This window comes from Triticum aestivum, chromosome 4D, assembly GCF_018294505.1.
Source record: "Triticum aestivum cultivar Chinese Spring chromosome 4D, IWGSC CS RefSeq v2.1, whole genome shotgun sequence".
NCBI lineage: Eukaryota > Viridiplantae > Streptophyta > Magnoliopsida > Poales > Poaceae > Triticum > Triticum aestivum.
The window spans coordinates 39,173,907-39,186,063 of NC_057805.1; the positions used below are offsets into that span (position 1 = coordinate 39,173,907).

The 12,157-nt window shown below is 45.7% G+C and overlaps 1 protein-coding gene across 1 annotated transcript; it reads right to left on the reverse strand.

Annotated features, from left to right (window-relative positions):
• Nucleotides 1–3,845: 3,845 nt before the first annotated feature.
• On the reverse strand, nucleotides 3,846–7,280 carry LOC123096017 (GRF-interacting factor 1). Its single transcript, XM_044517597.1, has 4 exons — nucleotides 6,891–7,280; nucleotides 5,425–5,501; nucleotides 4,668–4,752; nucleotides 3,846–4,566 (listed from the first exon to the last, which is right to left on the reverse strand). Exons 1-4 carry the CDS (start codon nucleotides 6,978–6,980, stop codon nucleotides 4,141–4,143), a joined length of 678 nt encoding a protein of 225 aa, XP_044373532.1. The 5' UTR covers nucleotides 6,981–7,280; the 3' UTR covers nucleotides 3,846–4,140.
• Between the last annotated feature and the right edge of the window lie 4,877 nt (nucleotides 7,281–12,157).

Sequence of the window (12,157 nt, forward strand, 5' to 3'; positions counted from 1 at the left end):
GGTCAAAAGAGAAAAAATATATGTGGAAAACACTCAGCTCACCTTCTTGCTTACCCAAATTCTAATGATTCCTTGGTGGTTGTGTGGTGGTAGCAAAACAGGAGTGGACGGGCGAATGAAAGGAAGGAAGCTGACAGTTTCTAGGTGGATCTGGGTGGGTTAAAATGAGGAGGGCTAGTGTTGAGATCCAATCGATGTAAACCAAATGAACGAAAAGATTTTGTAGATCCTTGCACCACGTTTGAGCTGCAACACTTGCCACTACAACTTCTGAAATTTTCTCACCAAACTGAATATGATTGCACACTTGCTCAACACGTTCTCTTTTCTTTTTTTTTTGCTCTCTTTTTCTCTTTCTTTTTTTTCTTGCTTTTTTTGCAACCCAATAGATCCAATCAACAAGACTCAAAGAAAAACAACAGCAACTTTGGATAGAACTTGGTGTAAACACAAAGAGGAAAGCAAACAACTAGATCTCAGCAAACAAAGGCTTGGATTTTTTGTGGCTTTTTGGCTTTGGACTCTAGGATGGGGAAAACCAAACTAAAAAGGATAGATCTAGCAACAAAGATACAGATCCTACCGTGTAAACCTTGCTCTGAATACCAGATGATGCGACACCATCATCGGAGAAGAGGGTGTTCAAGGGGAGGTCCAATCTTCATGGCGTAGGATCGATAAATGGATGGGGATAACTAGCTGCAAGCAGCCGAAAACTGGAAAAATAAGAGATTATGACCCGACGAGGAGGATGCTCACCGAAGCTTGCAATCCAAACATTCGTCGACCCACAACCCGCAATACTACCCACACAACCACGCTCAAGTCGTGGAGCAGGGGATAGGTGCAATCCACAAGGGAAACCACGAACTCTAACCCACACAACACGATCTAGTCGTGGAGCACGAATTAGGAGCAATTTCTCAAGGAATCACGAGAATAAGGGTAACAAGAACTCTCCAATCTCAGGAGGAGTCTATGTCTTTGGTCTTTGATAGAAATGGCAAAAGTCCCCAACGAAGGGAAGAGCTAGCCTATTTATAATCGGGACAACCCCCCTGGATAGGTGTGGAAACAAACTAGCTTTGGGAACCAGCTTAGGTGTGAAAGAGAACCAACTTTGGTTTGACTAAATGGCTTCGAGACTTAATGAGGTAGATTCTGGAAAACTCTCGTTGGAGGTGGTTGGCAGTTCCCGACCAAACATTGTTCACTAGAGTCAAGCAATGTTTCCTTCAGCAGCATAGTCGAGTTCTAGAAACCTTTCGCAAGTTGTGATATACAAACTCGTGCAGAACATTGTTTCGTCACACTCGGAACAATGTTTCTTCAGCAGACAACTCATTTCTTCATGAACTCCTAACTTTGTTTCTTCGCCATAAAACATTGTTTTGCACAGATTAATATGTGTTTGGCCTTCTTCGATATTGCACTTGAGTTTAACCAACAACAAAGGAGGTGAAGGCACAACCATGTTTTCAAGGTCAAATGATAAACTTAAGTTAGCGTTCACCTGATCATGTATTTGCATTGCGCGACTTCTTGTGATTGGACCGTTGATGATTGTTGGTGTGGTATCCATGGTTGAGATGTCCTCATCATCCTCCCCCTCTTGAAAAGGAGTCATCCTCGACTCTAAGGGTTGAATGGTTTTCATGTCCTTATCACTAATAGTGAAGTTTTCTATGAAACAATGTCTTAGTGGCATTGTTCTTGCCCTTAAATATGAAAGAGAAATGAAAATAAAATAATGACACACAACTTACATAGAAATTATGTTTTTTATAAGATGTAAGAATAAACCTATAATAGTGGAATTTTCGTATAAAAATGTTTTCTAAGATGGAATGAATGAATGAATGGCATTGGTATTACCCTTAAAAGAAGAAAGTAAATTTAGCAAAAAAGAAAAACATAATAAAAACAATGAATTTTTCTAAAAAAGAATGAATTAACGACATTGCTATTACACTTTATGCTTTTTAATAATATATGCAATAATAAGCATACAATAGTGAAATATTTGGAAATAAGGAAGTTTTCTAAGAAAGAATGAATTAGTGGCACTGAAATTACCATTAAATAAGAAATAAAATAGCAAACAAATCAAAAATAAAATAATGAAGTTTTATTAAGAAAGAATAAATTAGTAGCTTTGGTATTACACTTTAAGAAGAAAGAAAATAAAATAAAAACTAAAACATAATCAAAATAATAAAGTTCCCTAAGAAAGAATGAGTTAGTGACATTGCTATTACCCTTTACGAAGAAGTTAACAAAAATTAATATAACACATAATGAGAAAAATGCACAAAATTTACAGAGAAATTGCACTTTTTTATAATATGCAAGAATAAACATTAAATAGTAGAATTCTTACAATGAAAGAAAGTTTCCTAAGGAGTGGATCAGTGACATTGGTTTTACGATTAAAGAAGAAATAAATACTAAATCAAAAACCAAACAATGAAGTTTTGTAAGAAAGAATGAGTTAGTGGTTTTGGTATTACACTTTCAAAAAAAGAAATGAAATAAAAACTAAAACTAAATCAAAATAGTGAAGTTTTATAAGTAAGAATGAATTAGTGGCATGTGGATTACCCTTTAAGAAGAAATAAATTATAAAATAACAAAATTTGCACACAATATAGACAAAAAATTGCGCTTTTAAATAATATGCAAAAATATGTATATGGTAGTGGAAGTTTTGCAAAAACAATTGTCCAAGAGGCAATGAATTAGGGGCATTGGTATTACCCTTAAAGAAGAAACAAAATAAAATAGTAATTAAAAAATCAAAATAATGAAGTTGTTATAAGGAAAAATGACTTAGTGGCATTAGTATTAGTCTTTAAGAAGAAAGAAAGTGAAAAAAATGAGATTTTCTAAGAAAGAAAGAATTGTTGGCATTGGTATTACCGTTTAAGAATAAAGAAAATAAAGAAAGTATCTAAAATAATAAAAAATGTGCACACAATATACACAAAAATTGCGCTTTTTAAAAATATGCAAGAATAAACATATAATAGTGATTTTTTTTAAAAAATAAATTCTAAGAAGGAATGAATTAGTGGCATTGGTATTACCCTTAAAGAAGAAAGAAAATGAAATAATATCTAAATCAAAATAATAATAAAGTTCATAAAGAACAATGAATTCGCGTCATTCGTATTACTGTTTAAGAAGGAAGATAATGAAAAAAGTTAAAAAACTTGCTCACAACTGTCTAATTGCACTTTTGATAGTATGCAAAAAACAATCATATAATAGCGTAATTTTCACACATATTGCATTGTATTCGTGTATAAACATTTACACTCACCCAACATCCTAAAAATACCTACAAAAGAAAAAATGAATAAAGAAAAACAAAAAAAAAACAAAAGGGGAAATGCATCAATCAAAACAGAAAAACATAAAGAAACAAAGGGAGAGAGGGAGGACTGGGCAGTATAGTTAATGGGCTTTAGCCAGTAGCAAATTGACTGACCTGTATATGCGGTCAGTCAAAAAGGCAGCCCAGCTCACAAAACAGCCCAGAAAAAAAAGCAGAGGTGAAATCGATGGTGCAAAAAATCTAAATGACCCAAAATTAATTTTCAGGTGACTTGCATACAGCTAAAGTGTTAATTTTTTATTTGTGAGCATTTAGGATTGACTGGTGGTTTACATGCATGCATTTGAGCAAATGTGTTATAAATGATATGCAAAGTAGTACTGATGAAACGGAGTTGAGCTACTCTTCCGATTTATAACTCATGATCCACGGCACAATGAACACAGCTAGAGAGAGGCATGTGAAGAAGAAAACACCAGCACAATGAACACAACTAGAGAGAGGCATGTGAAGAAGAAAACACCATGATCATTCAGCACTACATAGGGAGTGTTCACAAACCATCGCCACTACATCTTGATTAGGATTGATCGAGAACCTGCCATGCACATCCAAAACAAGCGAGCGTGCATGCAGACGCCACTACCACCTCCAGGTTCCATGGAAACTCAACTCACCTAAACCTTAGCCAACGCAACAACCTTAGGTACTGCTAATCCGCTACTACCATCCTCGACTCGAACACTACCTGCTACTCCTCCTCCTGCAGCTGCTATGCCGGTGCTAGCCACGATGCCGCCGGCCTAGCTTCCTTCCTCCTCGGTGCCCTTGAGGTACTCCCCGTCGCCGCTGTGCGCGCCAGAGTTGGCGCCGCGAGCGTCGGCCGACAGCGAGGTCGACCCCTCCTTGGCGCCGCTGCCGCCGCGGCCGTAGTCCGAGAAGACGCCGGCGTTCATCATGCTGTTGCCACTGGCGCCGCCGCCGCCGCCGCCCATGCTGGCCTCGCCGTGGAGGAGGTTGAACCCGGTGGTCGCGCCGGAGGACATCCCCAGCTGGCCGTGCGCGGCCGCCTGGTGCTGCTGCTGCTGCTGCTGCTGGAGCGGCGACATGGCCTGCTGCGCGTACATCATCGACGACCGCGCCGCCATCAGCGACTGCGGCGACATCATCTGCGCCGACTGCTGCGGCATGTACCGCGGCCCGGACTGCATCATCAGGTTGGACGGGTACTGCGCGCAACCACGCCGAAGCGATCAAGAAGTTCATTCAGTCCTCTAACAACTCCAGAAAAACAAGAATCGCAACATGGCCAGCCTCGACGGGAACTCACCTGAGACAGCGACGCCGTCTGCGGCGGCTGGCTGTCGGCGATGGCGGCGAGGTACATGAGGTTCTGCTGGAGCTTGGCTTGGTTCCTGCAGCACCGGAGCAGTAAGCGGTAGGCAAAACAAGGCTCAGCGTGCGGGCGCTGTAGCCTGTTGGGCAATGAACATTAAGCAAAAATAATGATATGTGGGAGCATTGTGCAGAGATTGATAGACCAAAGATGCGCTCCCTGTCAGTCACCACAAAGTAAGCATATGCACATGAACAGAACACGCATGAGTATGACTGAAAAATAAAGATGAAACTGTTGCGCGGCACTGACAGTAGGGAAGCAGAGAAACAGTGCAGTGAACAAGAAACAGTGGTACTTTTCCACACAGTAATCACGTCCATATCAGACAGACACTTTTTCATGAACAAACATAATTTTTCATCGGCCTAGAACTAGCACAACTCAACTTGGGCCTCAGCCAACGTACTAAAATCAGTAGCATCACCATGGTACGACCAACATGGATGTCATTTGTGAACACATTTGATTGTCCAAACTGGGAAGGCCCTTGAATCTCTCTCTATTAGACGACCATAGCATGTTCTAATTTTGCCTAACACTACTACTCCTAACTGATGATGTTACCAAGAGAGCTAAGATAGCAAGAACTACATAAAACACTGCAGCATTCCCTCACGAGTGCAGTGCTCCATAGGGTAGTTCACAAGGATACTAGACCAGATCAGATCAGACCAGGGATCGGACTCACCGTGCGCACTCCTCCACCTTGCCGTTGTTCTGGTTGTCGAGGATGGCCAGGATCAGCTGCTTGTTCTCATCCAGGTACTGCACAGTTCCAACGCCCAAGAAACTTTTTCATGTTAGCAATACATTTCAGTGAAGGCATATCTTGATACTATACTGAATACAACTAGTACTGCATCACAGCTGGGTGCCAACACCTCCATGTTCTGGATGATGTTTTCCCATATCAGTCAGTAGAGCACAGCATATGAAAACACAATCATCTATCACCAATTAGGTGCCAGACAGGAGATTAGGGTGTTGCATGCACATACACTAAAGATCTGACTGCCAACAGCCTATCCCATCAAGCCCAGGGTCAATCATTGACTGACACGGTAGCATGTAAGCAGGTTATCACAGAGGCAAGGACAAGCACGCGCACAGCCGTGAGGCCAGCTTTAGGGATCTAGCAGTCCAATACCAATGGCACAAGCGAACCTACATTCCTACCACCCACATGAACTTGGACCAGATCATGTCTGGCTCGGCCTGGCCAATAAGGCCACTCTGACCGCTAATCCTTTTCTACCAAGATATGCCAAGACATATCCCTGGGAAAACATTCAGATTTGCACGTTGGATTAGTGGAAATGGGGTGGGAAGATTTATGGAAACATCACGGCCTTTACTCGTTTCCTTTGATAGAAGATTGCACATGATGCACCTGCTAAGAAAAGGGGGCAAGATTTAATGGCGGTTTGGCAGGCCAGATGCAGGGAACGCGGGCCTGCCATGGTTACTACTTTGCCGAAAATACCGGCGTGATCATGGGCGCCGCGGCACCGACCAAAGCAAGCTGAAAATAGCACTAGGATTTTTGCGAGAAGGGGGGGAAATGATGTGGAAATACTCTCATCATATCGCAACGAGCAAGAAAATATAAAGGGACAAGAAAGACAGCAACAGTTTGAACTGCAGATGAAATCAGGCGTGAGGGACCATGGAGAACAGAACAGATCTTAATATAAAAATACACATCAAGGGTATCTAGACTACTACTAGACCGGAGGGTCGGGAGAAGAATAAGCATCAAGAATAAGAAGGGGTCAAACTCAGCGTGCCCTAGACTAGAGCTCCTCACAAATCTCCTGAACCAAGATCAAATACTCCTGGAAAAGTGCGAAAACAAAAAGGGGGGGAGAGAGAGAAATGATTCAAGAACCACATGAAAAGAATCTGCGAAAAACTTACAGAAGAAGAAAAAGGCCAGTATAGAGCAGCGGAAACAAAAAAGGAAACGGAAATAGGGTTGCTTCTCATTAACAGAAAGAAAAGGAAAGAGAAATGATTCAAGAACCACATGAATGAAGGAGAATACGGAAGAAATAAGCAAGGAAAGAGAGGGATGGAGTATATATGCACAGGAAAGAAAGAAGGAAAGAAGAGAGGGGAAAAGAGAGAGGGGGATTTGGGGGGTGATGAGATGACCTGCTGAATGAGATCAGTGGTGACAGTGGTAGAGGAAGCGTAGCCCCCCATCATGCTCTGGTTCATCTGCATCAGGTGTTGCTGCTGCATTCCAATCACCAACTGCAAAAAGCTTACGCCCCTCCCTTCCCCTCTCTCCTCTCCACACAAGACCACCGCCCCTGCTGCCCCTTTTGCCCTCTGCCTCTCCTTCCTCCCCCCTTCCCCCTCTGATCTCGCTGCTTTAGAACAGCACGGTGCAAGGGGAGGAGAGAGGTCTGAAGGTTTCTTGGGGTTTTGGTGATGAGAAAGCAGGCAGGGTTTTGGTCTCTGGTTTTGGAGTGGAGCTCTTTAAAAAGGGGAGGGGAGTACCACCACCGGGCGACTGGGCTGCCGCTTCAAGGGGTTTCTTTTCTCAATCTTTTTTCTTGGTCAAGCAAGCATTTGGTTTGGAGGAGCAGATCTTTTTTGAACGAGCTTTAAAGGCCGAGACTTTTACTACCCCTACCACCATGCAATGCAACTTTTTACTGCCGGGCGGAAAGGTCGGTAACTTTCCGGACTTGCACCTGCGCATTCAAGCCGATTGATTCTTTAACAATGACCACCAGCCAGAGGCAAAAATAAAATCTCCATCGAATCGATCGTATCTGTAGGCGTCCGTCCGTTAGGTTGGCCTAATTTATGTCCCCCACGCCCGCGCCCGAAGAGCCGAGTGGGTATTTATGTCTCGGGCGAGTTTTCTTGAGCTTGGTGTCCAGTCTGGCCTGCCCGTCCGTCTAGGGGCTATGTGATCCGAGCGGCTTGTGATGAGCAGCCTAGGCTGCCTCCATTTCTTTACGCCCTCCGATACGATTCGCAGATGGTATGTCTCGTCACCCGTCACTCCCCAACACCAACCAGTTAAAAACAAATATTACTCCTACATGGTACTAGTAACGTGCAGCAACGGAGCACGAGCGTGGTAAAATCAGACGTGCTTACTGTAAATAACGGTGCAGATGAACTCGTCAGACATCCATCGCTGGAGGGCGACCAGAAACCACGTTCCGCCGCCGCGTCTGAGCGGCGGAGCGGTGGCGCCGGAGAGACGTACGACGTGCTACAGTGAGGCATACGCGGCGGCAACGTTTGGAAATTTCAGTCTGTCGTATCCGCCCCCGGGCTAGCACGCGCCGTTTACCATGGCCACGGCCACTGGCCACTGGGGTAATAACACCAAAAGTTACAGCGAGGCTACAGCCTAGAGACGCACGGCGTCTCTGTGTGTGTATACGCTACACACACAGTCGCTGCAGGCACATGGTATCGCCGTCTCTCTCTCTCTCTCTCTCTCGTGGATGGGCGCGTGCATGCATGCACGCAGCGCCTGCCGCCCGGTAAGACGTTGCGTCATCTGACTCGGATCCTCAGCGGTAAAAAGTTACTATAACTTGTTTTACCTGCCGCCCTAGGGGTGGTCACTGGTCTGGGAGGACGTGTGGTGGTTACTGTACCACTTTACGGCTGGCTCTGGGTGTTACGTTCGGTAAAAAGGTAAAGCGCAGTACAGCAGGAAAGACTTGGGGGGTGGAGTCAAAGGTGGCCTCCAAATGGCTCTGGCATCGCTCATTCGTCGTCCCTGCCCGGCTCTAACTGAAACAAGGTTTTTTTCCCCGGCCACCTCGCAGCTGATCGTTGCAGGTGGCTATTTTTGTAGCACGCTACCGCCAATGGATGGACTGATTTCGTGAGCAGGTCCAGATAGCAGATGAACACGGAAAATACCAACGTGAAATATATGACGCGGACGACCAGCTCCGCAACGAACGACTCGCTAGTGGCTATGGACCGCTGGTGACGCTAAATGCATGGATGATACCAATGCAGGATCATCCTCGGCGGTTGCAGCATGCCAGCATCGGTGCCTGGCCTTGGTCGTTAGAGTATCTACAGCCGGACGTCCCAAACCCGTCTTAAATATTCGGATAGATGACCCGGTCTCTGACCAATCACGAAAATGTGATTCAGACGAGCGTCTTAAACGAGTCTCAAACGTCCGGGCTGACCGGTACCCCTAGTACTCAACCTAAATTTGGAGCGGATATCGGGTGCTCGGGCGCGTCCGTCACGTCGGACCCGACAGCCCGACCCCAACTAAAAATGCACCAAATTCACCGCCTTGAACTACCGGATCCATTTGTTCTCGACGTCCATCTCGCCGCTCTGCCGCCGCGCGTGCTCTGCATCCGTTCCTAGCCTCTACGCCTCCAGCACCGGCACAACTGTCCTCTCTCCCGTCCTCGCCACCGAGGACGTCATCGCCGGCCTGCACGCCAGCACAGTACGCCCGACAACTCTCTGGATCCGCCTGGCGCTCTATGTGTTCGACATATTGTCTGAACGGATTTTTTATGATTTTATTAGGAAAAACGATGAAATCCGATGCTTCGTCAGACGAGGAGTATGGACCGACGGAGGTTGATCAAATGATTCAAGATGAGTTCTTTGATTCCTTTGATTCGGACGAATAAGTGGATATGATCATGCTCATGTGCAAGAGGAAATGGACGGGCATGTGGAGCTTATTCTCAACTTCAAGGGCTCAATCGAAGGGAGAAGAGTGATCAATCGGGATAGGGTGTCTGGAGCATGCTATAACAGAAGGACTACATTGCTCCGAACTCAGTTTTCCCGGATGATCCATGGTTTTGTCGCCGTTTACGCATGTGGAAGCCATTGTTCTTGCGCATTGTGGAGGGAGTGGAGACACATGATGACTACTTCAAGCTCAAAAGGGATTGTTGCGGCCGACTTCCTTTCTCTGCTAAGCAGAAGTGCATGGCTGCTATGAGGATGCTTGCACTTGGTACTGTCATAGATGCCCTTAGTGAGATGGTTAGGATGGGCGAGAGCACATGCCTGAAGACTACTGTCAAGTTTGCCCGCGCCATGGTGAAGGTGTTTGGAGCAGAGTATCTGAGAGAATTAAATGCACATGACACAGAAAGGTTGTTCGATATTGGAGAGGCCAGAGGGTTTCCAGGAATGCTCGGATCAATTGATTGCATGCATTGGCAATGGAAGAACACCCCAGAGGTTTGCGGGGAATGTATCAAGGTCACACCAAAGAGGCCATCATCATACTAGAAGCGGTGGTATCACATGACTTCTAGCATCAGTCTCTTCGGCCAATTTGCTCGCCAAAGGTCGCATTTCTTTCACGCACTTGGTAAAATCTGCTTCTTCAAAAGGCGATCCATCCTCTTTAAAGCTTGGACCACCGGTGGCCATTTCCGCCGGGTCTAATTCCGCTTACCATGCTTTGGCCCGACGCAAAGCAGTGATGGCACCAGCTCATGCAGATGATCGCTTAATCTCTTCAATTCTTTTAGGCATCACAGATAATTTGTCTGAGACTTCTCTGATGAGTGACGGTGGCTGCTTTTTGTGTGAGATGACCGCTAGGTTTGCTGAGTGCCTGTATATAGCTGTTCCACCAAGGTGTAAGTCGCCTTCATCTTCACCAGCATGTCTTGTCCAAGGTTGGAGCTTCTGGGGCCTGTTTGCGCAAACATATGATAAGTCGCCAGGCGGGTCAAAGTAAATTACTAGTGCAAGATTGCGATGCAATGTCACTTACCAAAGATGGCGGCCGTCATTTGATTTACATGTTGCTTTAACCCAGATAACTCTTCAGTCACCGGTTTAAGAGCAACTTCTGCGTCCTCAACTCTTTTCAATAGAGCCACTTTCTCGGTCTCCCAGCCGCCTCTCTACGTGTTGAAGTCCGTCTTCAATTTTTCAGATGCATCCAAGGCGGTTTTCAGTTCTAATTTGGCCTTTGAAGTTTCTGATTGTTGCAATTTGATGTTCTGCCACAGATCGACCACATGAGACTCCTTCATGCTTAATTCAGCCTGTAAAGATAATCAAGCAGCACTTAGGAATTATGATAATCATTTTATTGAAGTCCCAAGCACATTACAAGTATTCTACATGGCACTTGGGGGTTAATGTAGGTCATTTTTTCAAACAAATACTTAATGACCCGGCTCAATTTTTTCAAATTAAGCCGGCTCATGGGGGCTACATATTTGGATTTTTCACAACATGGTCTTAAGTCCCGGCTTAATTATTCAGCTTAAGCCGGCCCTTGGGGGCTACTTATGTTGGGGAACACAGTAATTTCAAAAAAATTCCTACGCACACGCAAGATCTATCATGGTGATGCATAGCAAAGAGAGGGGGGAGTGTAGTCCACGTACCATCGTACACCGTAAGCGGAAGCGTCATGACAACGCGGTTGATGTAGTCGTACATCTTCACGATCCGACCGATCCTAGTACCAAAAGTACGGCATCTCCGCGATGTGCACACGTTCAGCTCGGTGACGTCCCACGAACTCTTGATCCAGCTGAGTGTCGAGGGACAGCTTCTTCAGCACGGCGGTGTGATGACGGTGATGATGAAGTTACCGGCGCAGGGCTTCGCCTGAGCACTGCAACGATATGACCGAGGTGGATTATGGTGGAGGGGGGCACCGCACACGGCTAAGACAATGTCTGTTGTTGTGTTCTAGTGTGCCCCTGCCCCCGTATATAAAGGAGCAAGGGGGGAGGCCAGCCGGCCCTAGGGCGCGCCAAGGAGGGGAGGAATCCTCCTCCTAGTAGGAGTAGGATTCTTCCTTTCCTAGTCCTACTAGGAGGGGGAAGGAAGGAGAGGGAGAGAGGGAGGGAAAGAGGGGGCGCCCCCCCCTCCTTGTCCAATTCGGACTCCTCAAGGGGGGGCATCCCTAAGGTCCCCTCCTCTCTCACACAAGGCCCATGTTGGCTGTCGGTGTCAAAACCGGCGGATCTCGGGTAGGGGGTTCCGAACTGTGCGTCTAAGGTTGATGGTAACAGGAGACGGGGGATACAATGTTTACCCAGGTTCGGGCCCTCTCTATGGAGGTAATACCCTACTTCCTGCTTGATTGATCTTGATGAATATGAGTATTACAAGAGTTGATCTACCACGAGATCGTAATGGCTAAAACCCTAGAACTCTAGCTTGTATGACTATGATTATTCATCCTCTACGGACTAAGCCCTTTGGTTTATATAGACACCAGAGGGATCTAGGGTTACATAAGGTCGGTTACAGAGAAAGGAATCTTCATATTTGGTCGTCAAGCTTGCCTTCCACGCCAAGGAGAGTCCCATCCGGACACGGGCGAAAGTCTTCGGTCTTCGTATCTTCACAGCCCATCAGTCCGGCCCATGTCTAACAGGTCGGACGCCCGAGGACCCCTTAGTCCAGGACTCCTT

What these genes read in the sequence shown, in the direction of transcription:
- LOC123096017 (XM_044517597.1), bottom strand. Translation starts at nt 6,980, where the DNA reads ATGCAGCAGCAACACCTGATGCAGATGAACCAGAGCATGATGGGGGGC. An exon ending in CCACTGATCTCATTCAGCAG is followed by an intron (nt 5,502 to 6,890) that starts GTCATCTCATCA and finishes GGAACTGTGCAG; the next exon opens with TACCTGGATGAGAACAAGCA. An exon ending in AAGGTGGAGGAGTGCGCACG is followed by an intron (nt 4,753 to 5,424) that starts GTGAGTCCGATC and finishes CCGGTGCTGCAG; the next exon opens with GAACCAAGCCAAGCTCCAGC.